The sequence below is a fragment of the Beta vulgaris genome, chromosome 8 (genome assembly GCF_026745355.1).
Source record: "Beta vulgaris subsp. vulgaris cultivar EL10 chromosome 8, EL10.2, whole genome shotgun sequence".
Taxonomy (NCBI): Eukaryota; Viridiplantae; Streptophyta; class Magnoliopsida; order Caryophyllales; family Amaranthaceae; genus Beta; species Beta vulgaris.
The window spans coordinates 37,079,032-37,105,420 of record NC_079209.1 but is presented as its reverse complement, the minus strand read 5'-3'; the positions used below and the strand labels follow the sequence as shown (position 1 = coordinate 37,105,420).

Below are 26,389 nucleotides of genomic sequence, written 5' to 3'. Positions count from 1 at the left end.
CACCATCTTTCTCTCTCTACTCATATTCTCTGCCTTCTCTCTAAAAACACTCCCTGTAACCTAACGCTCGCCGGAGATCCGGCGCCGCGAAGGTTTCCGGCGGGTCTCCGGCGAGTTTCTTCGTTTGTTTTCCTTCGTTTTTCTGTCGGTTTTGTTCCTTTTCCGTCGATTTTCGCCGGTTTTCTTCGCTTTTGTCGATTTTCTTCGTTTTCGTCGGCCTCAACGCCTCGCCGTCGAGGTTTTTCCGGTTGTTGCTGCTCCCTCCAGCCTCCTCTCCGCCACCATCTCGCGGACGCACCTTCCCTTCATAGCGCCATCATCTTCCCCTCCCCCCCTGTTTCGTGGTCTCGGGTTGCTTTGGTGTTGGGGTCGCGGTGGTCGGTCCGCCACAGTAGGTAATCAAGCGTCGTTGTTTTTTGTTTTCCCCGGTCCGTCGTAGTTTCCCAGTCCGTCGTCGTGTCCGAGCGTTTCCCCCCTGGTTGGTGAGTCTTAATTCCTTTTTCCCCTTTTTTTTTTCGTGGTTTGTTTCTTCTGCCTTCTGTGTCTTCCACCCACCCGTTTTGGCTCGTCTGCGTGGTCAACCCCCAGCTTCCCTGGTCAAGGTTCTCCCTCCCCGGTCCCCCCTCTCAAGGTAGTTTAGGCTCATTTCCCCTCCCCGTCCCCTGGATAGGATTAGGAGTAGTCGAGTGTCCCCTTCCCGTCCCCCCGCTAGTGTTAGTTGGTGTCAGTTTCTTAGCGTACCAAGGAAGCATGCGGTGCAGGTTCTTTGACGGTGTGTTTTGCCGGCGTCGCTCTATGTGTCGGGTGGTATTTCTGTTTTCATTATTTTCATGTTTGTTTATTTCCGATCTGTTGCTCGTCGGTCTTCTGGCTTTGGGATTGTCATTTTGGATCTTTCTGTCAGTGGGGCGTAGTTCATTCGCCCAAAATTCTCGTGATGCCTTCATGTGTCATCACACCTAAAAAACGCATCTTGTGGGAGGCCCCCCAACTTGATTTGGGGCATGTTAAGACCTCCACCTCGTTTTTCGGGTTTCAGTCTAATGTGACTGATTTTCGAATACCCTCGCAGCAGGGCTCGAAGTCACTCTCAAACGTGACTTCTTTGTTCGTCGAATCAGGAGAATCCCAGGAGGCTCGTCAAGGACCTTGGGATTTCGTGCCTAGTGGACATTGGGATCTACTAGGGTTTGTACTACAATCTCTTTATGAAGATCGTCAGAGTTGTGTATTTCAACAGATTTCCTATCATATCCTACTTCACTCCTTATCGCTCAGGACAAACTTTATTCGGACTGGACTGTTATTAGTTAGTGTTTATGTTAAGTTGTTTGTAAGAGTTAGTGTTGTTTTTCATAGCGTTAGTTGTTTCTTGTTTTTGTTTCGTTTGGTAGTATTACCATTAGGTTGTACTCCAAATTTTCATTAATGCAAATTTCCTCGTTGTCAAAAAAAAAAAAAAAAAAAAAAAAAAAAGAAATACCCCTAGGCCCTATGCTATGAAAGATGATACTTCCATCTCTTTCCTAGACTATACAAACAAGAACTCTCCTCCCCCTCTCTCTCTCTCTCTCTGACAGGCTTAGCAGCAATGACTAGATGGAGGTCACACTCACAAGTCACACCTACGTGCATTTGTGCTCAAAAATCTGGTAATTCCCAAGTGCCAAGCACTGATACTTTACAGGAGTGTGGATCTTATCACCAGGCTTCTGATAGCAGATGGCAAATGAACATTATCTGACAATATTCTCCCATATAGCTATGAAAGTTCTAGTCACCAACAAGCGCCCGTGGTCTGTGTTCAATAGTGAATAGGGACATCCCTGTTTGGGAGACGGCTCTCACAAATCCCATGTTGGCTGTAAAAGTTGGAGCACCCCAGGAATCTCCAGTGCCGAAAGCAACCTTGTTCTTGATCGCTAGCTTCCTGGTGACTGGGAGGGACATCATACGTGGTGAAGGATTATCAGGGACAACCCTGTGAAGACCATTACCGACTATCAATAAAAGTACAACAAACATCAAAGAAAAACAGAGTTCAGCTATGTTCCACCCTACCCAGGTAGTGAATGCATTCTTCTCTCCTAATTCTTTGGAACTAATCCAAATCAAACTTAATGCATATTTGGTTTTCTGAGCTCATTGGAACTTATATAAAATTGAACATACTGGTCCTTATCATGAAAACACAAATGTAATGCCAGTCTACCGCAACAAAAGATAGCTACGTGATGGAAAATTTTTTACAAGTTACAAGAAGCTTACAATTAAAAAGAAGTTGAACTTATGTGTTCCTTTTTTTTTTCAATCACAGTTAAAACAACAATTAAGGACCTTGACGTCTTTTAGCTCCATTAAGATATACAAGTACCCTATTCAACCCCCCCCCCCCTTCCTGTTTTTGACCTCTAAAGGAGAATTACTATAGACAATAGACATTAAAATGGTTCCCACGATCCAGACATTTGAGGAGCTTTTAAATCCAGTTTTCCTGACCTGCACCCTAAATATTTAGTAATTATCTGGACCCTAACTTTCCAAAACTGATTTAACATCACTTTCAACTCAATTGTTCCTGTAACGACTTAACATAGACGACCCCAGAGAGATATGGAATTCCGAGAGAGGCTCACAAAAGAAGTAAAACAATCAGAAGCTTAGGACATCATAGAAGGCAACATCAAAGGCAATATGAAACCCCAATTAAACCACATTAATAAAGAAATCTCCTCCAAGTCTCCAACAAGTTCTCTCTTGACATGGCAATTTACCGATGGTTGGGGTTTGCTACCATAATTGACGTCCATGGCACGAAAGACGAAGAACCTTCATTTCGACCGAGAATCAGTCGATTATGGCTTCATCGTCACAACAGGCTTCTGTAGCTATCATTTCAAAGTGTATTTCTCCCCACCCTAGTGCAGGACCACTTTCTCCAGAACTTCAAGCTGCCATTAATGCGATGCATATAGCAGTCATATGCCTCATCCAGATCAACCTTTATCATTGACTCCTACAATCGATGATAGTAACAAGGAGCAGCATCATAACAACTCTACTAAGGAGAATCCATGGAATAATCTCTTCACTGGCAGTAGACTTGCAGCCAAAGGTACGTCACGTTTGTAGCGCCTGTGGTTAAAAATGGTGAATCAGTAGCTTGTTTAGAGCAATCTGAAATTGACAAGTTATCCGAAATCTGGGCAACATCCTTGGTGATATATGTGGTTGGTGACACCCCATCTATTGGAACTCTTACTCGTATATTGCAACAGAGAGGAATTTTGTTTGAGAGCCTCAAATCTTCTTGCATGATGATGGCTTCTTTATTGTGAAGTTTACTTCCGTTGATGACAGAAATGACGTGCTATATGCTGGTCCACATAGTTACAAAAGTAGACCATTGATCATCAAACCATGGACTCCAACTATTAACTTCAATGAGGAAGTTCTGAAAGTAATTCCTATTTGGGTTAGACTTCCTAATCTGCCACTCAACTGTTGACTGCCAATTCTCTTAGCAGACTTGGAAGTCTTTTGGGGGTGCCTTTATTTACTGATGAATGTATTTCAAGGCAGTTGAGAATCTCCTTTGCAAGAATTCTCACTGAAATTGATGTGACTAAGGAGTTGCCAGAGTATGTCCTGTTTGAAGACTCTAATAGTACTACAATTAAGCAAGCAGTCACTTATGATCGGATGCCTCCTAATTGCAACTCTTGTCAGAAAGTGGGGCATGACTGTGCTCTGAAGAAAAACTATCCCCCGACAACAGAAGAAGCCTCCTAAGGTGGTTAAAAATGGGTGCCAAAAGACTGTTCAAATTGTCTAAAGCACCCAAGCCACTATCCCTATTGATGATGTGTTGACTAACAATACAACTAAGGAGAGTGGTAAAACTGGTCCAGTTAGTTCAAATCTTCCAAGTTTCATTAACACTCCTGTGCAACCTATACAAATCAATGAGTGGGAGATGGTTACAAGGAAAAACAAGGGCAAGAGGGTAATTGTTGCCATGTGAAGAAGATACCTCTGAATTCATTCTTGAAGAAAATGAGGAAGAAAGTGAAGAACCAGGAGGAATTGATGCAGTAGATAGAAGGTGGGGAGAAACCCTACTTGTCATGACTTCTTCTAGATGCATTATCAAAGTGGATCTCAGAAAAGCCTATGACTCCATTTAGTGGCCTTTTCTTCAAAGTTACTACTTGAATTAGGATTCCCTGAACTCTGTGGACATCGATTATGGCTTTTGTGTTGGCAGTTTCTTACTCCATTTTGATTAATGGCAAGCCTTGTGAGCCTATTCAGGCAAAGAAAGGCCTCAGACAAGGAGATCATATCTACGCTTCCTTTTCGCTATTAGGACAGAATATTTGTCAAGATATCTTGCTACTTTAAAGATCAATCCTAACTTTAATTACCATCCAAGATGTGAAAGACTTCACATTACTCAGTTTGCAGATGACCTGTTGATGTTTTCTAGAGCTGATGCCTCTTCTATTCAGCTTATGCTTCAAGCCTTCTCTATTTTCTCACAAATTTCTGGTCTAGGAGCCAACCTCCACAAAAAGCAATATCTACCTGGGTGAAGTGAGTACTGAGTTCACTTCTGAAATGGTGAAATTCATAACTGCATTCAGATTATTTGTGCATTCATAACCAGGGAAAACAAAGAAAAGATGGTAAAATTCCCCTGCTCCCTTTAACCAACTTTTGTGCATCAATGAGAAAACTTCATCCTTCTAGTACGATAAGGAAAAAAAAAAAAATAACAGGGATTCCATAAAAGAGGAAGAACTAGCAAGAAGGCTAAAACACCCAGGTAGCCATAGAAAGCTAAGATAAGCAACTGAAGGATAAGATAATGCCTTTAGAGTCATTGAATAGTTGAAAGTGACCACCATCCATAGAGATACACGAGTAGCAAAGACCCAACATGCAATTAAGGAGAGCACTTTACTCCAGAGTGTAGACCAATCCTCGATTTTCAAGTATTATATAATACCTTCCATTGATCAATCAGTCTTTGAGGTTAAATTTCACGTCTCTGGTCTCTACAATCTTCTAACAGAACTTGGGCTTTCCCGGACCAAGTTCTCGCCAAAAATTGATATTTTCATAAGTTTTCAAGTAGTGCTACAAATATAATTGCATTGCTCTATGACATGTATAAAGTGAAAGTCTTGATGAACAAATTTTCAACTTTGCACTATTGCAATTCAATAAAAAAAAAGAATAAACTAAAAGAAAAAGCAAATAAAAATTTAACAACCAAAAGACAAGCAGAGGACCAATAAATCAAGAAAATAGTATACTGCATCACGTTGCAGAGAGCACGGGTAAGGAAAAAGCTTACTTAAGAAGCTCGACCAAGTAATTAGCTCTCATCTGCTCATTAGGGCCTGCAAACATAGAAACCAACTCCATAAACTCTGAATGAACAGATTTGCATGCAATACCCATTTTCCCAGATAATGCAGAGTTCAGTTCTTCATGGATTGGACTCTCAATTTCAGACAGTGCCTGAAGTAAGAAAAGATATGTTTCAATGCTATTAAAAAACTCTTACCTGATAAAGCTCATAATGCATAATGAATGCTAATAAAGTCTTCCATTCAACTTTTGTCAGTGGAATTGTTAAGAGAATACTCAAGTGATTGCCTCAATCCGAAAATGGTTTGGGGTCGTTTGACATGAATTGTCATGAGAAATAGTTTATGTGATAGAAGAAACGATAAAAGTATAAAAATAATTAAATCAAGAAAAATGAGGGAGTAAAAGTGAGAGGATTAAGATGAGAGAAAACATAAGGAACCAAAAACACCAATTGAGATATTAAAAGAAAAAATAAAACGAATATAAAAATAAAATTTCAGAAAAGTTTTATACAAGAGGTAAAGAGAAAAACAAATGTGAAAAAAGGAAATTGAAAGACTAAAACCCTTAGAGGAAGATCGATAAATTGTTTTGAGGAAAAAGTTTGTGAAATACAAGGAAAAAACATACAAGAAACCAATATGGTGAAAAACAAAATCAGGTCGTGTCATCGGCATAAATTCTCTCCCTCCACTCCCCCTTATCCAAGACCATAATTTCCTCAATCCCAAGTAAAATCATATTACCCATATCACATACAAACTGAGGTATTACATTATAAATAACAATATTATTTGGTGCCTTGGAAGTTGGACCAAGTTGTTTATTTTCCGAAGAATTTTCTAGCTGTCAATGTTCGATTTCCATAGCATTGTATCACAAATAATCTGATATATAATCTGCACATTTGTATTCAAGGAAACAAAAACTGATCAACAAAGTCTTGACCACCACACTTTTGATTGGACAACCAAAATTTAGGCAAGTCCTCCTTAAACAGAAGCTGTTTAGACATTAGACAGGAATCCAACAAGTTTCTGTGCCCCAGCAGAACCAAATAAATAAATAAAAACATACATGTTCTAGCTTTTAATATGCCAAAAGCAATTTAAATGCACCATAAAACTTAAGAATAGGATCCCTCATCCCAGTACATGATAAATAGAACCTCTCAAAACCCACCATATAATCAGCTCATATGATCCCATTTCACAGTATAATATGTTTTCCTTAGATCAACCTTAGTTGACCTTGCAAAAAGACAGTCACTCGAATACCCTCTCAACAAAGTGCAACAACAACAACAACAACAAACAACAACAACAACAACAATAATAATAATAATAATAATAATAATAATAATAATAATAATAAGGAAAAATTGTTAGAAACTACCCATTAAAGACACTTTTTTTTAAAAAACTACCTTATATCATGTTTATTTTACAAAACTACCTTATAAGTGGAAGAACTTTAAAAAGCACTACCAAATTCAGAATTTACTAACCATGGTTAACTATTTCTTCCAATTATCACTCTAATATAAGAATACTAAACTACCCCAACCCCTCTTTGCTAATTTCCCTCACAGGAGCGTTAAACTATTGAATACCCCCTTAAATCGTTTGTGTAATTTCTTCTCCCAACCTTTTGCTTCACCAATTAATTCTTCATTATGAGTAACAAAAGCAGATAGAAATTGGGTTTTGGGTCATGAATTGATGTCGTTGATGATGATGAAGAATAGGTTTGATGATGGTGCAAAGCTTGCTCTACTAGACACTTTTACTGCTGGTTTGTTTTTGGGATTGACTTTTGGGGGAGAGAAGGTGTGCTTGTGCTTGCCACATGTATATTTGAGAGATAGAGTATCAAGTGATCAAGAAAGTGATGATATCGTAATTGTAACGTACTGAATTTAGGGGGTATTTTCATAATCTTATATTAGAGGGAAAATTGGAGAGAGTAGTTAACCATAGTTAGAAAATTATGAATTTGGTAGTGCTTTTTAAAGTTTTTCCACTTATAAGGTAGTTTTGTAAAATAAACATGATATAAGGTAGTTTTTTTAGAAAAAGTGTTTTTAATAGGTAGTTTCTAACAATTTTTCCTAATAATAATAGGGCAAAACTTGGGCAAGATTATGCAACTTTCAGCTTTACCGAGTTCTTGTTCCATTGAAAATCCCTTTCCGGACACAATAAGGGCCAACTTAGGCAGCCTAAGTCCTACCTACAGAGTTTTGTCGGCAAAGTGCTGAGTTTTAACATGCTAAATCAAGTTTAATAGAAAACTTGCACCTTCTTGCTTGTATATTGAGCCTTGTCAAATATTACCTAACCATGAAAAAATAATTATATTATTATTAAGAGCTAAACTGAATAATAGGTCTAGTTGCCAATGTCTTATTATTCCCAAATAATTAAATTTAGCGAATTAGATTCACTCGATATAATTAAGATCTATAGGAAAAAAAGCCTTCTGTCGATAAAATGCTAAGACCATCTTCATTACTTCAGCCATTCGAAAGAGTGCTATCATGTTACAAGAGTCTTAAGGTAAAAATCTATACAAGAAAATATCTTCCATAAAGTGAGGAGAAAGGAACAAAGTGGGGAACCCAAAGTCCACCGAAGTTGCTAAGAACCGACATAGCTGGTTTAGCACTGAGAAGATGATTAAGGACTAGATAACATAATGCATGACGCTCTTATTTTCTCATCCTCTTCTCTCCCAAGAAACTACTACAAAACTCTTAACAATAGTTTTCCATCCTCTTCTCTCTCCCTAGTTTCCTCTATTTACAGATTAGCTTAAAACACAATCCGTCTCACATTGAAAATGGAGTAGACATCTGACTATGAAAAATCCGGTAATTCCTTCGCAAGCTCCAACCGAATCACCCAAAAAAAAAAAAAAAAAGCAAAAATGTACTTCACCGCAAGATCTCCCCCCCCCCCTTCCAACCCAAAGCAGTAAGAGGTATAAAAGTAGCTAGTAGGCTAGTACCTACTGCCCTACACCAATGCGCTAAAAGCCTCTGCAATCTTAACTCATTATGATTGGGCAGTAAAACACTAAATTAATACCATAGTCCAACAAAGGAGATTTAGGGAACTGAAGTTGAAACAAAGGCAAAGAAAAGGTACAGATTTCACTTCTAAGTTCATAATAGAGGAAAGATATTCAAAAAACAGATATTCCTATAATATGAAAATGAATCACTGCAGCTGCTTTTATCAGCTTCAAGCAACAGCAGCAATATTACCTTCTTCAATCCAGATGTTTCATTTCAAAAGACTGTTATAGACCTTTGATCTACAATATTCTACACGAGTTTGTGAGGGAGGCAAAACTAATATGGGGATAAAACAAGAAAGCAAAATGAGGTAGGTAGTCTATAACTCTATCCTCTCAAATGGAATATTTGGTAAAATTGAGACTTGAAGTAACCACCCAGCGAGAAGTAAAACATACATCAAGGAAAATAATCAACTAAGGAAGAAATCAAGTTGGTACTAGTGGTAAGTTAAGCAATGAGATTTAGAAAAACTATCCTCTGTTATGGAGCATTAAAAGAATATAAGAATACCCATCCAACATAAGGGTAAAGGGAAAAACAATTTTAAGGAAAGTGAACAGCTAAGAATGAAAATGAAACAGAAATTTACCTGAGAAATCACAAACTCAGTGTTGTTCTTAAATCGTTGCCTTAGTTCATTGTCTGATCTTGCCAAAAGCTTTTCTGCACTGCCATTACTTATTCCTGATATAATAGCAATTAAAGCAGTTGTATCAAAATTGACTACATCATTATCTCTCAAGAGCTCCTCTCTTCTGCAAGATCGTAAATCTTTATTATCCAAAGGCCACTCTTTCATCTTCATAATTAGACAACGGAATGGTGATGACAACCTTGACTCATAACATGTCTCTCTGAACTCCTTATGAACATTATAAGAACACAGCTCTGTTACATCGTCAATGCTTTGACAAGGCTTTGCACATTGATCAACATCCATAATCAGAGTGCATGCCCCTTGATATGATTTTCCAAGAACATTGATCCATTCACTTTCTAATGCACCAGAGAAAGCAAACTCGAAATGCGGAAACTCCATATTATATATTCTAAAATCAGAATTCGCCATGAGCTTCTCACGAACTGTAACATCAAGCCCATTTGCAAAGAAGAGAACAATAGAGACAGGCTTCAATGCCAGGGACAACTGAGCAGCGTGAACTATTTGCTCAATCCGCATTTTAAGACCCTTGTTTCTCCCTGAACTATCCCAAGTAATGTATTTAGGGTTACGATCAGATACAATAAACCATGTGGGATTGTTATGTAGACTACAAACGATGTCAATATGGACAGCTTCAAATTGTGAATCGGTTTTTTCCTCTATATGGCTAGTTGTAGATGACAAAGGGATTGACTTGCAAACACGTGACACTCCCCTTATGTATGGCTGTTCAAGAATGTGAACAATGGCCTCAAAATAGCCTACATTACAGCTGCATGTTTGACAAAAACAATGAACAGAAATTCCAGTTAATGATAAGAACACAATCTCCTATTTGCCAAAAGAACATAACGACACTTCCTGCGTTCCTAAATCAGTGTTACGTGGAGTAAATTGACACTATTCATCAACTAACTTCGACTCTATTTTCTTGCTATTATAAAGAAAAAATATCAACTTTTTATAATATTTACTTATGTGCAATTAAAGATATTAATGATCAAAGAAGAGCATTGGGTTGTGTCAAAAAGTAAATGTAACACCTATTTAGGAATGGAAGAAGTATATATATTTCTTAAGAGTGATGGCAGAATGCGAAAGAAAGCATGTAAATGACGCACCAAGTTGAGGTTTCATATTTGAGCTATTCGAAATTCAAAGATTACATCTCCAATAACCTAACAGCATGGTATCGATAGATCACAGCCTTCAAATACACATACAGGACATCTTATACTTCAGGGATTAAAATGTCATTCCATTTAGGACAAGTTTGGTATGAGATTCTTGTATGTTGGAAACAAAAACAAGAACCAATTATGTTACATGTTGTTTGGTATGAGGGTGGGATAATGGTTTCCGTTCTTCGAGGGTAACTATTTCCACTCGATTAGTACTCTCCTCAACCTGTAACACATAACATTACACTCCTCAATCAAACACTTGTAAGTGTTTTGTTTCCATAGTGGAACCAATCACCCAATAAATATAACAATTATTGTGCCTTTAATTATGTAACCAGAAACGAAATATAAGTAGTTTCATGATCAAATAGCTCGCTCGAAGCACATCATGCTTCTAAAGTATCATTGATTATGCACCCAAGATTCTTCGTTCATTTCATAAACCACTTACACTCATCCTTCTTAGCTTTATACGGCAACATAAAAAAAAGTATGGACTATAATTCACTCAATTGTCAAATGAACCACATCAATTGCTCCTCACAAATTAAGGTATTTTCGGAACTTACCCACCAAAAAGAAGTCATCTCACAATCAATTGCTCCTCCATTTTACCTTAAAAAAAAAAATTCTCCACCATTTCCCAATATTTTATTAATGAAACCCCTCAATCAAATGTAATACTTGAATCAAATTGCGTACACATAAGTTTCCTATAACAAATGACAGAAGTATGTTGATGAAATATTATACAAGGAAAGAGAAGAAAACCTGAATGATGAGGAAGGATTGGAAGTAGAATGAGTAAGACGTGAAAGAAAATTGAGCTCAGAATTGGTTAAACGAAGCAAGGTAGCCTTGCAAGAGGGTGTGATTTTGGAAAGCGGCAAGCTCTGAATTCTGTTCAACAATGAGCTGCATCTTCTGCTTGCTTCTTCTCTTTCCTCCATTCAATTCAATTCAATTTAATGGAGAAAGTCCCAGTTGATGTCCTAGACACAAAGATTGTAAATCTAAGCATTCAGGGATTGTGATGTGTGAGAACATACACAGCGTTACGCCGTTACGGCTAGGGATGGCAATTGGGCGGGGCGGGTGCGGAGGATGGTACCTCCACACCCGCACCCGCATAAAATTTCAATCCCCATCCCCGTCCCACCACCCATTGCGGGGGGAAATTCCAGACCCATCCCCTCCCCACCAGGTATTTATTTATACCCATCCCCACCCCACCACCCGCATGGGTACCCACACACGCTTCATACCCGTATCGTACCCACTTCATCCCCACCCCCACCACCCTCATGGGTATCCGCACCCACTTCGTACCTGCGTCAAACCCACATATTTATATTTTGCAAGATAAAATTATTAATAATATAAGTATATAAGTAGAATTTTAATCATATATATGTGGGGCGGGCGGTGGTGGGGCGGGGTGGGCGGGGATGGGGCGGCGTTACCTAAGCATGTCATGTTATGTCGATTCTTTTTGTTTTATTAAGGCTCCGTTTGGTAGGGCGTAAAACGTTTTTCTGGAAAATTGTTTTCCTCTATTTTCAGTTTTACATTGTTTGGTTGGCAAAAGAGTGTAAATGTTAGTGGGTAGATGTTATGTGATGCTACTGAATTAAAGAGTGAAAAAGTTCCCTCTAGGTTTGCCTTGGGAGGGTTTGCTAGTTTCGATACTAGGGTTTCTTGTTTGGGGGCTGATCCCCAAAAAATTTTCTCGTTTTTTGCTGTAATCATGGCTACTACACACGATGATGCAAGTGATTTAGGGAATAACGAACTGGAGGTTACTGAGGTGAGGGAGAACAAAAAAAGCTAGGAGGGAGAACGGCGAAAAAATAATGATTATATCTCGGACCCGGTGGAATGGCAGGAGGAGGACTCGGAGGAAGAAGATGCCTGAACGGAACTTGGTATGGTCATTCGTATCTGGACGAATCGGCATATTAACCAGGCGGCTTTCATCAATACTATGAAAAATATATGGCAGGCGAAATTTGAGTTGGACATCAAAAGTATAGGGAAGAACTTGTTTGTGGCCCAATTTCACCATTGGAAGGATAAACAAAGAGTGCTTGATGGACAACCTTGGCACTTTGACAAGCATGTGATATTGATGAACGACATTAAAGGTAATTGTAAACCCTCGGACATACAATTATGGGAGTTCCCTATCTGGACTAGGGTTTATGATTTACCTTTTAAGGGGCGATTAAATATTGTGAATGTAACTACGATAGGAAACAAGATAGGGACTTTCATAACAATGGATAAATCTGGTGCAATGGGTATTGATAAATCTGTTAGAATAAGAATAATGCATGATGTCCGCAAACCCTTAGTCCCTACTGTGAAGGTGAAGATGAAATCGGGAGTGGAGGAAACTTTTAATGTCAAGTATGAACGACCTCCACTCTACTGTTTCTTTTGTGGGAAGGTAGGGTACGGAACCAAAGATTATGATGAGGAGGATTCGGCAGACGAAGGAATAGTGAAGTATGGTGGGTGGCTTAAAGCCTCCCCTTGGAAAATGGGTTACTTTGATGAGAATGCGACTAGCACGGGGGAGATAAATCTTGTGCGAAGGCCCTCTTTATCACGAAACCAAAGAAGGAAAAAAAGGGGGTTGTTCATGAGTTTGTGGAAGTAATAGCAGAGCAACTAGATAGATGGGTGATAAAGGAGCGGTAGACGAAGGAAAAGGTGGAAAATAACTGTTTGGGGGAGATGGAGGAGGATAATGCAGTAGAGGAGAGGTCCGAAGGGGTGGAGGAAACTGCGGATATGGGCCGAGACGCAACCAAGGGAGGTATGGTTGATGGCCAATACACAATGTCACTCACCTCTCCGGGTAACGTGCAAGCAGTGCATGGTAAGGTGACAAAAAAATGGAAAAGAGACGCGTGGAAAAGAGAAGTAGCAGGTGGAAAGACTATACAAAACACAGGCCAAAAAAGAAGTGAGAGGGATGAAATTTCAAATGGGCATAATGAAGTGGAAATTGAAGAACTGAGGTATTTGAAGCGAATTGGACTAAGCAGAATAGAACCAGTGGAGACCATGGTTCAAAATACTGATGAAGAAGTGGCGGTCCCCACATTTTGGGCTCTTGGTGACCAATGAAGCACATGTCGTGGAATTGCAGAGGGTTGGGGAGCCCTACTGCAATGAATTGAATGCATTGAGGAGGTTGTTCTCCTCGGAAAATCCCCAACTTGTCTTCTTATCGGAGGCAAAACAAAAATCTCATGAGATGGAACAAATAAAAAAGAAGTTAAAATGGGAGCACTTGATAGCAGTTGATTGCGAAGGGGAGGGCAGACAGAGAAAAGGAGGGCTGGCTTTATTATGGCGTCACGAGATACAAATTCAGGTAACGTCTTTTTCCCAGAATCATATAGACGTTATGGATGATGATGGGGTGTTAGGAGAGTGGAGATTTACTGGTATTTATGGTTTCCCGGAGGATGAGAACAAGGAAAAAACAGGTGCATTAATGGAGGCGTTAGCTCGCGCTACGGAGGTCCCATGGTTGTGTGGAGGGGATTTTAACCTCATGTTAGTGGCTAGTGAAAAAAAAGGGTGGCAGTGGATTTAATGTCAATGAAGCAGAGATATTCCGACGAGCCATTGAGTGGTGCAACTTCATTGATATGGGTTTTGTGGGGTATGAATTTACATGGTCCAATAATAGGGGAGGGGATGCAGATATACAAGAACGGCTTGATCGGTTTTTCATGAATGAGATGTGGAAGGTGAAGTTCCCTGGCTCTTTTGTGTCCCATTTGACGAAAAGAAAATCAGACCACTTGCCATTGTAGTTAGCGTTCGAGGTGGCCAAGAGGTAGGTGGTTGACGCAACAAAACTCGAAGATTTCGGTTTGAGGCTATGTGGTTGAGGGAGGACGAGAGTGCGGAAGTGGTGAAGGATGCTTGGATGACAGGTGATGATGTTGGAGTCAATATCGTGCGCACTGCTAATAAATTGGCAGCTTGGAGTAAAAAGACTTTTGGTAATGTTGCCAAAGAAATCCGACTATGTCAATTCCAAATGAAGGAGCTCATGGAAAAGGAACCTACGGAGAGCATAATACACCAAATGAGATGCGTTGATGCTCGCATAGATGAACGGGAGAAACGAGAAAAAGCTTATTGGCATCAACGAAGTAGGCAAAATTAGATTGAAGGGGGTGACAAAAATACCACATTCTTTCATCGGAAAGCCAATCAACGTGAACATCGAATAATGTCCGACGGATTCGAAATGAAGCTGGCATTTGGTATGAGGATGAAGAGGAAATTACGGAGTGTTTTGCTAATTACTTCGAGCATCTGTATCAGTCAAACGAAAGTAGTGACATGGCATCGGTTCTCGATCTTGTTAAACCCATGATTTCTACGGAGGTGGCAGCACAAATAGGGGCTCCTTTTCGACGTGAAGAAGTGTATGAGGCCTTATCTCAAATGCACCCAAATAAGGCGCCAGGACCAGACGGTATGAATGTCTTATTTTACCAAACTTTCTGGGCTAATATAGGTGAGGATGATACTGATAAAGTTTTAAACTTACTGAATAATGTTGATAATATTGGTGTGGTTAACCAAACATATACCGTCCTTATACCGAACAAGAAACATTGCGAGATGCCTGCTGATTTCCGTCCAATTAGTCTTTGCAATGTGTTGTATAAATTAACGTCTAAAGTGTTGGCTAACAGAATGAAAGTAGTGCTTCCGATGGTTATTCATGAGAGTCGGAGTGGTTTTGTGCCAGGCAGATTGATAACAGATAATGTCCTTGTAGCGTATGAGTGTTTCCATTTTTTGAGAAAAAAGAAAACGGGAAAAAAAGGTTACTTAGGGCTAAAACTTGATATAAGTAAAGCGTACGACAGAGTGGAATGGTGTTTCCTTGAACAAATAATGCTGAAAATGGGGTTCCCTGCGAACTATACTACATTGGTGATGAATTGCGTAAAATCTGCAACCTTTTATGTTCTAGCTAGTTAATTGGCAACCATCTCGCACATTTAACCCGACTCGGGGGTTGCGCCAAGGTGACCCTTTGTCACCGTTTTTGTTTGTACTATGTGCTGAAGGTCTCTCTGCACTATTACGGGATGCTGAAGAAAAAAAGCTTATTCATGGAGTAAAAATTGGGCGGAGAGTTAGCCCCATATCTCACCTCTTTTTGCAGATGATAGCCTTTTATTTATCCGAGCCACGGAAGAAGAAGTTGATAATGTGATGGAGGTCCTATCTATCTATGAAGATGCGTCTGGTCAGAAACTGAATATGGAAAAGTCGGAAATGCCCTATAGCCGAAACCTGGAGCAGGAGAAGATTAATATCCTTCAGATGAAGTTAAATTTTAAGGCTGTGGAGGGACATGAGAATTATTTGGGTTTGCCTACGTACATAGGGAGCTCAAAAAAACGAGTTTTTCAAGCAATTCAGGATCGTGTTTGGAAAAAGTTGAAAGGATGGAAAGGACAATATCTATCACAAGCCGGCAGAGAGGTTTTAATCAAAGCTGTGGCGCAGGCTATCCCGACCTATGCTATGCAGTGCTTCAAAATTCCAAAAAGCATCACCGATGGAATTGCAAAAATGTGTCGAAGTTTCTTTTGGGGTCAACAAGCGGAGGAGCGGAAAACGGCGTGGGTGGCTTGGGAAAAGATGTTTCTCCCAAAGAAGGAAGGAGGCTTGGGTATACGAAATTTTGAGATTTCTAACCAGGCACTTCTAGCAAAGCAAGCATGGCGTATTCTCACTTAACCAGATTCTTTGATGACAAGGGTGCTCAAAAGTAAATATTTCCTGAAAATTACCTTCCTCGAGGCAAAAGTGAATCCTAACATGAGTTTTACGTGCCGCTCAATTCTCGCGGCTCGGAATGTGATTGCAAAAGGGATGTGCCGAGTGATTGGGGATGGAAAGGATACAAAAATATGGCAAGACCCTTGGGTGCCGGGGCTTGGCCAATGTCGAGTTAAAAGTTCCGAATATGATGATGAAAATGATCGGCCTCAAATGGTAAGTGAGTTATTATCGGATGATGGATGGAATGTTACAATGATTAACAACATGTTCCCTCCTTGGGAAAGTCGAGCAATCCAAAGTATTCCGATCTCCATGTTCAGAACTGCAGGCGCATGGATGTGGGTACATTTAAAGAACGGACTTTTCACAGTTCGGAGTGCATATTTTAATGAGCTCCTCTCGGCTCGCAGGACTGAGCCGTCGACTTCGCGTAGCAATAAAGGAAGCTGTGGCAGCAGCTTTGGTCCCTGAAAATCCCACCCAAAGCCAAACTTTTTGGCTAGAAAGTGCTCAAAGATGGGATCCCGAACAAGCGCAATTTGCAAAACCGAGGTATGTGTAGTAGTAGTGAGTGTCCTAGATGTGGAGAGGAGGATGAAAACATCGATCATATGTTGCTGAGATGTAGGGAGAGTGTGAGGATATTGTATGGGTCGCCGCTTCGAATTGAAATGGACAAAGTGGGTACTATGAGCTTTAAGGAGTGGTTGGATAGTAAAAAAAGAGCCAGAGTGGTGGGCGTTATTCTGGATGTTGATTTGGAATATATGGCTTGGTAGAAATATGTGGGTGTTTGAATGAAAGAAGCTTGAGTTCATGAGTGTGGTGGACCGTGTTGTGCGCGGAACAAATGAATTCATTAAGGAGCGTGATGGGCGGGCTCCAATGTTACATCGAGAGGATGAGGAGGTGGAAGTGCGGTGGAGAGCTCCAGGGGATGGGTTAATGAAGCTTAACTCTGATGCGGCACTGATAAACCGGATAGGCATTGGCATGGGGAGCGTGGTGCGGGACTCGACGGGTGAGGTTTTGATGGCTACGTGTTGTGGGATTATGGATGTGGATAGCCTAGAGCTCGCCGAAGCTCTAACTGTACGACACAGATTGAAAATGGCAGTGGAAGCGGGTTTGTGAACGCTGATTGTTGAGACGGACTGCAAGAAACTCGCAAACCATCTCCAAAGTAGACGAAGGGAGGCCACACCTTTTGGGAGAATTGTTACTGATATCTTAGCATTAGTGTCCCAATGTTATCAAGCTAGTTTTGCTCATGTAAGGAGACAAGGAAATAGAGTAGCTCACCTCCTAGCTCAATTGTGTAAATCTGATATGGATCTCAAGGTTTGGCTAGAGGAGGTTCCCATGGAAGTATGTAGTGCTGTAATGGTGGACAAAAGTTTTACTTAATAATATTTTCTAAATTTCCAGTAAAAAAAAAAAAGAGTGTAAAACCATTTTCCCTTGGGGTAAAATTACTCTCCCAATGATGGTAAACCATTTTCCTTTCAAAATGAAGGGAAAACTATTTTCCTTATCTCTCTTGTACACTCCTCTCACTACCTCCTTACTTTCCCTTTCATTTTCCTTTCATTTCATCATTTTTCTTACATCGAACCAAACAACGGAAAACTAATTTTGGAATTGTGTTTTCCATTGTAAATTGTTTACCATGAAAATCATTTTACACTGAAAATGTTTTAAGCCCTACCAAACGGAGTCTAAATACTACTCCGTTTCAAAATACTAGCTCTGAATTTTTTTTATCTTTCTCACTTAGAATCTTGACACTATTCATACTTGAAGAGAATTTTCTCAATTGTTTTCAATCTATAAGAAAAAAATATAATCATGTTGGATTTTGTTTAATTTGTCTCGATTGATACATTATTAATATTCAATCGTTATAATTTTTACTAATATATAATGAAAGATATTTAAGTTCAAAGAAATGCATGGGGAGACGCGCATAGAGAAAGTGAGAATGATAAAAAAACGGAAGGAGTAATGGTTACACTTAGGCTATGTTCAATTCACCTTATTTTTGCTTATTTCAGATCTAATCAGATCAGATCAGATCAAATCGGATCAAAAAAAATAATTCATAATAGATCAGTTCAGATCATGCTTATATTTAAAAATCATTATTACTATTAAATATCTTTCATTACATATTAGTAAAATTATAATAATTGAATATTAATAAAATACTCATTGAGACGAATCAAACAAGACCCCACATGACTATATTTTTTCTTATATATTGAGAAAAATCTAAAAGATAAGATCTTGTAAATCAGATCAGATCATATCAGATCAGAAAAAATAAGTTCAGATCAGAAAATTTCAGGTGAACTAAACATAGCCTTACACTAGACCTGGCAAAGTTGGTCCTGATCCGAAATATCCGATCCGTGGTCCGATCTGGGTCCGAACGAGACAGTCTGAACCTTGATCCGAATCCAAAACGGTCCCGATCCGGTCCGAATCCCGATCCGAAATAATCTTGATCCGAAACTCATCCGAAATCCGAATGATCCGATATAATCTTACCCGATCCGAAACCGATCCGACCCGAAGGTAAACCGATCCGAAATTATTGGTTTCGATTAGGCTTTGATCCGAAATATCCGAAACTTACCCTTTTTTTATATGAAAAAATATCATTGCCATAAGTATTCCATTCATTCCACCATAGTCCGATTCCGATCCGAAATAATAGTCTGAACGATGACCCGATCCGGAACGATCCGATCCGATCCGAATGTAACTTGATCCGAAAACGGCCCGATCTGAATTGGTCTGGTCCGATTCCGATCTGAAATAATAGTCCGAACGATGACCCAATCCGAAACGGTCCGATCCGGTCCGATCCCAGTCCGAATGTAACTTGATCCAAAAACGGTCCGATCTGAATTGGTCCGGTCCGAATCCGATCCGATTGGTCCGATTGCCAGGTCTACCTTACACTTTAAATAAATTCGTATGAGCTTGGGGCACATTAATTAATGTGCAACTAATAGATGGGTCATAATAATTACAACTTCTAGTATTTTGTTTTTCTCTCTCTTCAAATTTCCTTGCCTTTTTAATATCTCTCTCATAATTGATGTTCTCTCTCTTCAAGTTCTTACTCTATAATTCAGTTTTTCTAATATAGTTGATTGTACAATTGAACCTGTTATATAAGATTAGGATAATATTGCCAGTTTCGATATAGTATGTTTGTGTGTGATATAGTGTGTTTCTCTATTTTATAGTATGTTTATTTGTGATAGCGTTTTTTTTGTGCTATAATATGTTTGTTCATGATATAGTGTATTCATTTATGATACAATGTATCAGTTTGTGATATAGTTTGTTTCTATGTATTATTAGTTAATTATACAATTGAATCTGTTATGAAGATTAGGATAATATTGTGAGTTTCAATATAATGTGTTTGTATATGGTATTGTGTTTCTTTGTGTTATAATTTTCTTTTTTGCAAGAGTTATACTGTTTATTTGTGATAGTGTTTTTTTGTTATAGTGTATTTGTTTGTGATGTAGTGTATCTAGCACTTATATAGTATATTTATTAGTGATATAGTAGGTTTTTGTGTATTATAGTAGTGTGTGTTTCCTGATTCACGTCCGTGAGCCAATTCACGTGCGTGAGCCTGAAGACTAATTTTACTGTGCACTAGGTCCACACAAGTCGAATTGCTTACACTTTTCACGCATATCCATGGAATAATTTGAGTTTTTATATCTCTAATTTGGTATTTGTAAAAAATACAAAGAGATATTCTAAAAGTACATAATGAGAGGAATCAAACAATGGCCCACATGAATATATTTCACTTACCTATAAATCATAAATGATAGTCAAATTGAAATTTGTAAATACTGCCAAAAGTCAAAGTGTAACAATTTTTTTAGGAGTAATGGTAGTAGATATAAGTATCTATAAATAGTTTTGAATAAGGGAAAATTATATTTTTTTATGTAAATTAAATATAATTTTTACTATATAGAATTAATTCGAAATATAAACAACGTAACTACCTTTGCTATATGTAAATAAATATAAACAACCTAAATAACTTTGGTGTGCCTGTATGTAAATTGAATATGAACAACATAATTAGGGTGCTCGAACTATGAATCGAAATAACATTCATTTAGAATATAACTTTAAATTTATCAATATATATATTTATTTAGATGAATGATGACATATTGTTTGTTTATTATTTTAGATGAATATAAAAATAGTTATAAGAATAGTGTATTATATGCGATTATAACATTTGAGCATAAAATGCAATTTATAGGATCAAACAAATATGTCTTTGAAAATCTTTGCCTATTCAATTAAACCAAAATAAATTAACATTACAACAAAACTCAATAGAAATCTTTATTATTATGACATTATTCATGACAGCTAAATGATTTTGTTTAAAGATATTTATCATAATTATGTTCACATTAAATATTAATGTTTTTTCACCAAATATTACCGCGTTTTCTAAAAATTCATCAAGTATACACGTACCTTTTAAAATTCACCGAATACCCTCCAAGTTTCATGATAATACATCAAAATTCCCTTAATGAATAACGACGATTAACATCGTTAGTCATTAAACTATTTTGTTTGTTTTAAACCCTAATTAACCCCTGATCCTAACCACTAGTCCGCCACCTAAACCCTAGCCACCACCCACCACCTCCCCCCACCCACCCCCAACCCTCGCAGTCCCTCCACGCATCCCCCACTCCCTTCGAATTTCTACAACCCCCCACCCCCTTCGAATTTCCGCAATCCCCCCACCCCCTTCGAGTTTCCACATCCCCCTACCCCTCCATGTAACCTGTAATAGCCCGGATTTCCCCGATTTGCTTACAGAAGGTTAAGCACAGCGAAAGAGACTCTAGTCGAGTTAACCCGAACTATTACCATCACACTCACCGAACTACATCGAAGAGTATGGAACTCATTTCCCAGTTCTATTCAAATTAATTAACTATTGCAACTACACCCTGATTCTCAGACTTTTGTACTAATAAATCCTATAGAAAATCCGGTAGGGTTTCCTTTGAAAATAGGACAACTCTAGAGCGAGAAATAATATGAACCTTTTACAATTTCAATTTATGAAATATTTCCAAATCCCAACAACCTCAACGCTTTCCCGGAGCAACTACCAACAGAGAATCAAGAGCACTAGCTAACGACTCTTAAATGGAGAAATAAATTATGGAAAATAAACGATTATCTATTACAAAGTCAAGCGTCCTCACTTTGGTAACAACTATAATACTACACCGTCTCGTATCAGCTTCAACTTGCAAAAGATTAACTCACAACTTCAACCTGAAACATTTCGGGAAACTGCCACCCACCAAGTGACAGGCCACAAAAATGACAAAACAACATATACACATCAGCAAAGCTAAGTACTAAACCCGTAAATAAGCTTAACACATGCTTTTGGTGGCTTTTAAAACGACTCAATAGTCAACATAGTTACATTGTCACAACATGCATCACATCAACTCATGTTGACCACATGCTTATTATATCCTTGTATGATAATTTATTTTATATTACACCATCATTCACATAACAACAAATACTAGAAAACAACTTCCAAGCAATCATATACCTAACCAACTCTGCTATAGGTTATATGACTTGTTCCCTTTAATCGATTTCTTATCAGAAATTCAACTTAGATTTTCAAATACCACATTAATCATTTTCTTATAACTTTACAACCAATTCCTTCTTAGGAATTAAATAACATGACAACATTCCATGACATGATTCCTTATCGGGAATCTAATTACCAAAATATGATTCCTTATCAGAAATCCAATAACAAGATATGATTCCTTATCGGGAATCCAACATCAGTATAACTTACCATGATATGCTTCCTTATCAGGTAACCAATATCGATATTCATATTCAAATATTGAATAAACATTCATAACTTACCTGATATGATTCCTTATTGGGAATCCAATATTGATACAACTTTCATACTTTGAGATAACATTATTTTTAACTAGGGGGGAAGAGAACGTGGCGGAGGAGACAAAGCTTACACTCCGACAGTGGGGGTCGTCACCCAACCATTCGCTTTACTTTTGGCCAATAATCGCGACTAGTCCGGAGTATATTTTTCCGCTGATTCAATCAGCCATCCACAGGTTTCACATTACCTGATATATCGCCCCACAGAGCAATGGGCAGGTTTCCCTGTGGGACCCCCAAGGTTCACAATCCATGGGGCACTGTTCATATCACCCCATCCGTCGACTCAGATGAGGCTACTTTCCCCTCTTAGATTCTTCCATTATCGATCATAACTCAATCAATCATTCTTGAAACTCATCCGATATCTTTAGTAATTATAGACAATTGTTATATAACCAACCATACTAGAAGACTTCACTCTAGAAAACTATAATCACATGCTATCTTGCTTTCTTATGAATTTCAAGTTCAGCGTAGTTATGCAATTAGGTTCAACTCAATTTCAATCATAGAACTTATAAACCATAATAATTTTATACATGAGAGTTACTAATTCACAAATGCATAACTCATATTCTCGCTTATAATAGTTTGTACTCTTTTATACTTCGTGGTTATCAATCGACATTTATCTCACTAGCGATAACAATTATCATCATACAAGTACAATAAGTCTCTCTCTTAGAATTAACTAAGGAGAATTAACTTACACATCCCAACTTGAGGTTCTTAAGGCAATATTGATATGAGGTAGTTACTATTAGCTAAACACTAATTACAAAATCAATGATGAATCCACTCATAATAGTGTACTCATAATCACATAGGCCAAGTCCAACTCATGTCCTTAGAGTAATACTCAAACATATATTTGAGGCCTTTTTAAGGTATTTCACAACTTATATTTACTACGTAGTTGAACTCAAGCACTAATATAAACTAGTAGATACTAATCTAATAATCTGACTTTATTACTTTACTTCATCTATAGTCATTAAACGGAAATTCTTTATAAAACACATCCTTGATACATTACTAGGTAAGCTAATTTCAATACTCTCCATTTCGTTAACATTGGTCAATTATTTTAGAACTATTCCCAGCTCCAACCAACTCACATCCTTTATTTAGAAGTCAATCAAATTGAATATCTTATAAGTTAACTTTGATTAACTCAACCCTTAATCATTAACGAAGAAATGAGTAATGTCTTACTCTATAACCAACATATGAGTAGTTTACTTTTACTGAACTACTAGCTTTATTGAGTAACTATTATCAAAATAAATAATCATCTTAACCCCTTTTTAGTCACTCCAAATAGGTGTTATAACTTTACTATATTAATCCGTTTATAGGATATTTTCTTATCACATTACTCGGATATATCTACGTATTAACCTCACTAATAAAATTTATGAGTTATTTACTCCTTCTAATAATCTTGATAAATTAACATTTAGCTAATTCCTTTCCTACTTTAGTTAAGTACTTCAACAAAACCAATCATTATTACAGTTTAGATAAGTGATTCTCAATTAATTAACTTACACCTTTATAACTTCTTAGTTGCATTACTCTTTACTTATAATTAACAATGAACTCAAACTACTACTATACTTGATAATATAAATACTATTTAAAGATTAGTAACTTTCTATTAACATTAACACAAACGGAACTCATGTTACCTCTTACTTACTAATAGCATTCTAACTCCATAAATAGATTGAGTCTTCTGAAACAACTAATTCTTCTTTGTCCAATCTAACCAAACATGAATTGACTTAGCTAATTAGTATTATTCATCAAATTCAAATCACAATAATGAGGGAACAACGAACAATGGTGTGCGATAATGAGGGAATGACAATGCCCAATAATGAAGGAATGACGAACGATGAGCTGAAAATCAACGTAGGAGGAAGCTCGAGGAGGAGAGAAAGACAAATGATAGAAGTAGATTTGAAGGAGGACGAGGAGAAGAGAGAAAGGAGAGTGAAATGAGGGAATAAAAATAAGAGAAGAGAAGGAATAAAATAAGGGAATTGCTAATGAAATGGAATAGAGGCAAACCCTAAGTGGGTGCCTCTTATGAAACAAAAGGAGATATTGTTGTGAATCTTAGAGAAACTGCAACAATAGGTTGTTCTAAACGTTTTTTCTCTCCCTTAAACAGTCTATTGTTGCTTACAACTAACACCGCAACAATTTAATAATAGCAAGAGACTACTATTCTGCTTATGTAACATAGGAGTTTGACTAGGTTTAGAACTTTTTAAATTACCCGAAAATGTTCTTAACATCACTAATCGAAGATTGCCAGGGCAGAGTTGTGAGTTCTTTTGGCAACGGATTTGACAAAGAAAAAAGCCTATGGGGTTTTCTACCCGCCACAGCTAGGTTGTGAGCTTCTAATATAAGCTCCCTTTCTACCTACCTGACCTAAAAGAAAGGCAATGAGGAAGCTGCCTTCCTAAGGTGTGATGTTTGTTGTTTTGTTGTGGTAGTAATTGCCTTGAAAAATCCAAGTCGTGTATCTTATTACTACAAAATTATAACAGCTCTATTAGTCACAACACTAACTCCTCTTACCTTGAAACAGCTTGCTAATAACTCTTTCAACTACTCATACATACATAATAATAAACACTAATATAGAACACTAGATCCTCACTATCTTCATAGACTTCAAGTCTTGAATCTTAACTTTGATATAAACCTTCAAATAAATACTTCTTTCATCTTTGACAAGAGGGATACTTCAAGTCTTGAAATTAAAAGATATGTTTGCTAAAATTATAGAAATAGATATGGGGAACACAACAACCATTCTAAATGTTTGGCGTAACACAACTTAGTTGTTTGTCATCACATCAGAACCCAAGGAACGCTAACTACTCCCTCCGCATCCTGCCTTGTCACTTCCTTATCAGCAGGCAATTTTTTGGTTGCATTCTGTTCCATCAAGGAAGATAGATAAGTAATAATGCTTAAGAAAAACAACTGACGTAGCTAAGTAGCTTAGTAGCCAAGGCCATATTCTTTTATCCTTATCAGAATAAGATCAAACTAGCTAGGATACAAACTATACCATCATTATTATGATACCAGATAGATAAACTAGCTAGGATACAAACTATACCATCATTATTATGATAGCAGATAGATCTCTAGTACGAGCACCTAAAACCTAATGTTTACTTAAACTAGCTAGGATACAAACTATACCATCATTATTAGCAGATAGATCATTATTATGATACCAGATAGATAAACTAGCTAGGATACAAACTATACCATCATTATTATGATAGGTGATAGATCTCTAGTACGAGCACCTAAAACTGTTGACTTCTAAGGGAACACTATAAGAGGAGGGGTGAATTATAGTGTGACTAATATACGTTATTTTTGCGGAATTATAAAACAACGAAAGGAACAAGAGAAATACACAAGAGATTTTAGCGAGGAAAAACTTCCTAGGCCTAATAGGAAGAAACAACCTCGACCACAAGGGATTTTGACTCAATACTTTCCACTATAATAGGCCAAACGACTTTGTTTACAATCCTATTACTTTTCTCTTGAGCCACAACTTAAGTTACTAAACTCAAGTTCCCAACGACAGTTCCCACAACTGACGTTCCTCTCAAACTTCACTCAAAGTTCCTTCTCTTCTCTTTCTCTTTCTCTTTCTCTTGCTTCACTCAAAGCTTTACACTTACAATGAAACTCACTCAAGTTTCTTCCCTTTCTCTTGCTTTACTCAAAGCTTTTCTCAATACAGGATTTCACTCAAAATCCCCTTACCCCAAAAACCAAGATTACAAACGATAAAAACAATAAGAGAATAAGTAGGAAATACGTAAGGAACACAAGAGTATATTGAAGGAATGACGGTACTGACTTTATCTTAGTTAAACCCAATTAAAACCGAAGTCAGACACACTATGGAAGGACTACTAAAGTTTGACACTTTATGTAAGAATAACTTAAAGTCCGACACATTAAACTTTAGATTAAGCGCCTATTTATAACATAGTAGTCATGAAATAACTTACCACTAATTAACCACTAACCCATGATATCCAACTTAATTAATTAATTAGTTTTTATTTAACTTTAATTGAGAATTAAATAACCACTAACCCACTACTTAACTTAATAAGAGAAGCAGTAAAGTATAACGTGGTTTATAAAACTTGAAGC

General features: G+C 37.7%; 1 protein-coding gene across 5 annotated transcripts; it reads right to left on the bottom strand.

The window, feature by feature from the left end:
* Window positions 1-1,217: 1,217 nt before the first annotated feature.
* On the bottom strand, window positions 1,218-11,377 carry LOC104901393 (hypothetical protein). 5 transcript variants are annotated; one of them, XR_007268801.2, is made up of 6 exons: window positions 11,084-11,376; window positions 9,054-9,900; window positions 5,363-5,529; window positions 4,428-4,587; window positions 4,034-4,306; window positions 3,142-3,953 (listed from the first exon to the last, which is right to left on the bottom strand). XR_007268801.2 is itself a non-coding variant. In XM_010688962.4 (4 exons), exons 1-4 carry the CDS (start codon window positions 11,260-11,262, stop codon window positions 1,774-1,776), a joined length of 1,401 nt encoding a protein of 466 aa, XP_010687264.1. In that variant the 5' UTR covers window positions 11,263-11,371; the 3' UTR covers window positions 1,218-1,773. The 5 variants fall into 5 exon arrangements, 1 of the variants encoding a protein (XP_010687264.1); XR_007268798.2 differs by lacking the exons at window positions 3,142-3,953; window positions 4,034-4,306; window positions 4,428-4,587 and adding exons at window positions 1,841-1,981; window positions 2,775-3,135 and having other exon boundaries at window positions 11,084-11,377; XR_007268800.2 differs by lacking the exon at window positions 3,142-3,953 and adding an exon at window positions 1,842-1,981 and having other exon boundaries at window positions 4,034-4,587.
* Window positions 11,378-26,389: the final 15,012 nt, after the last annotated feature.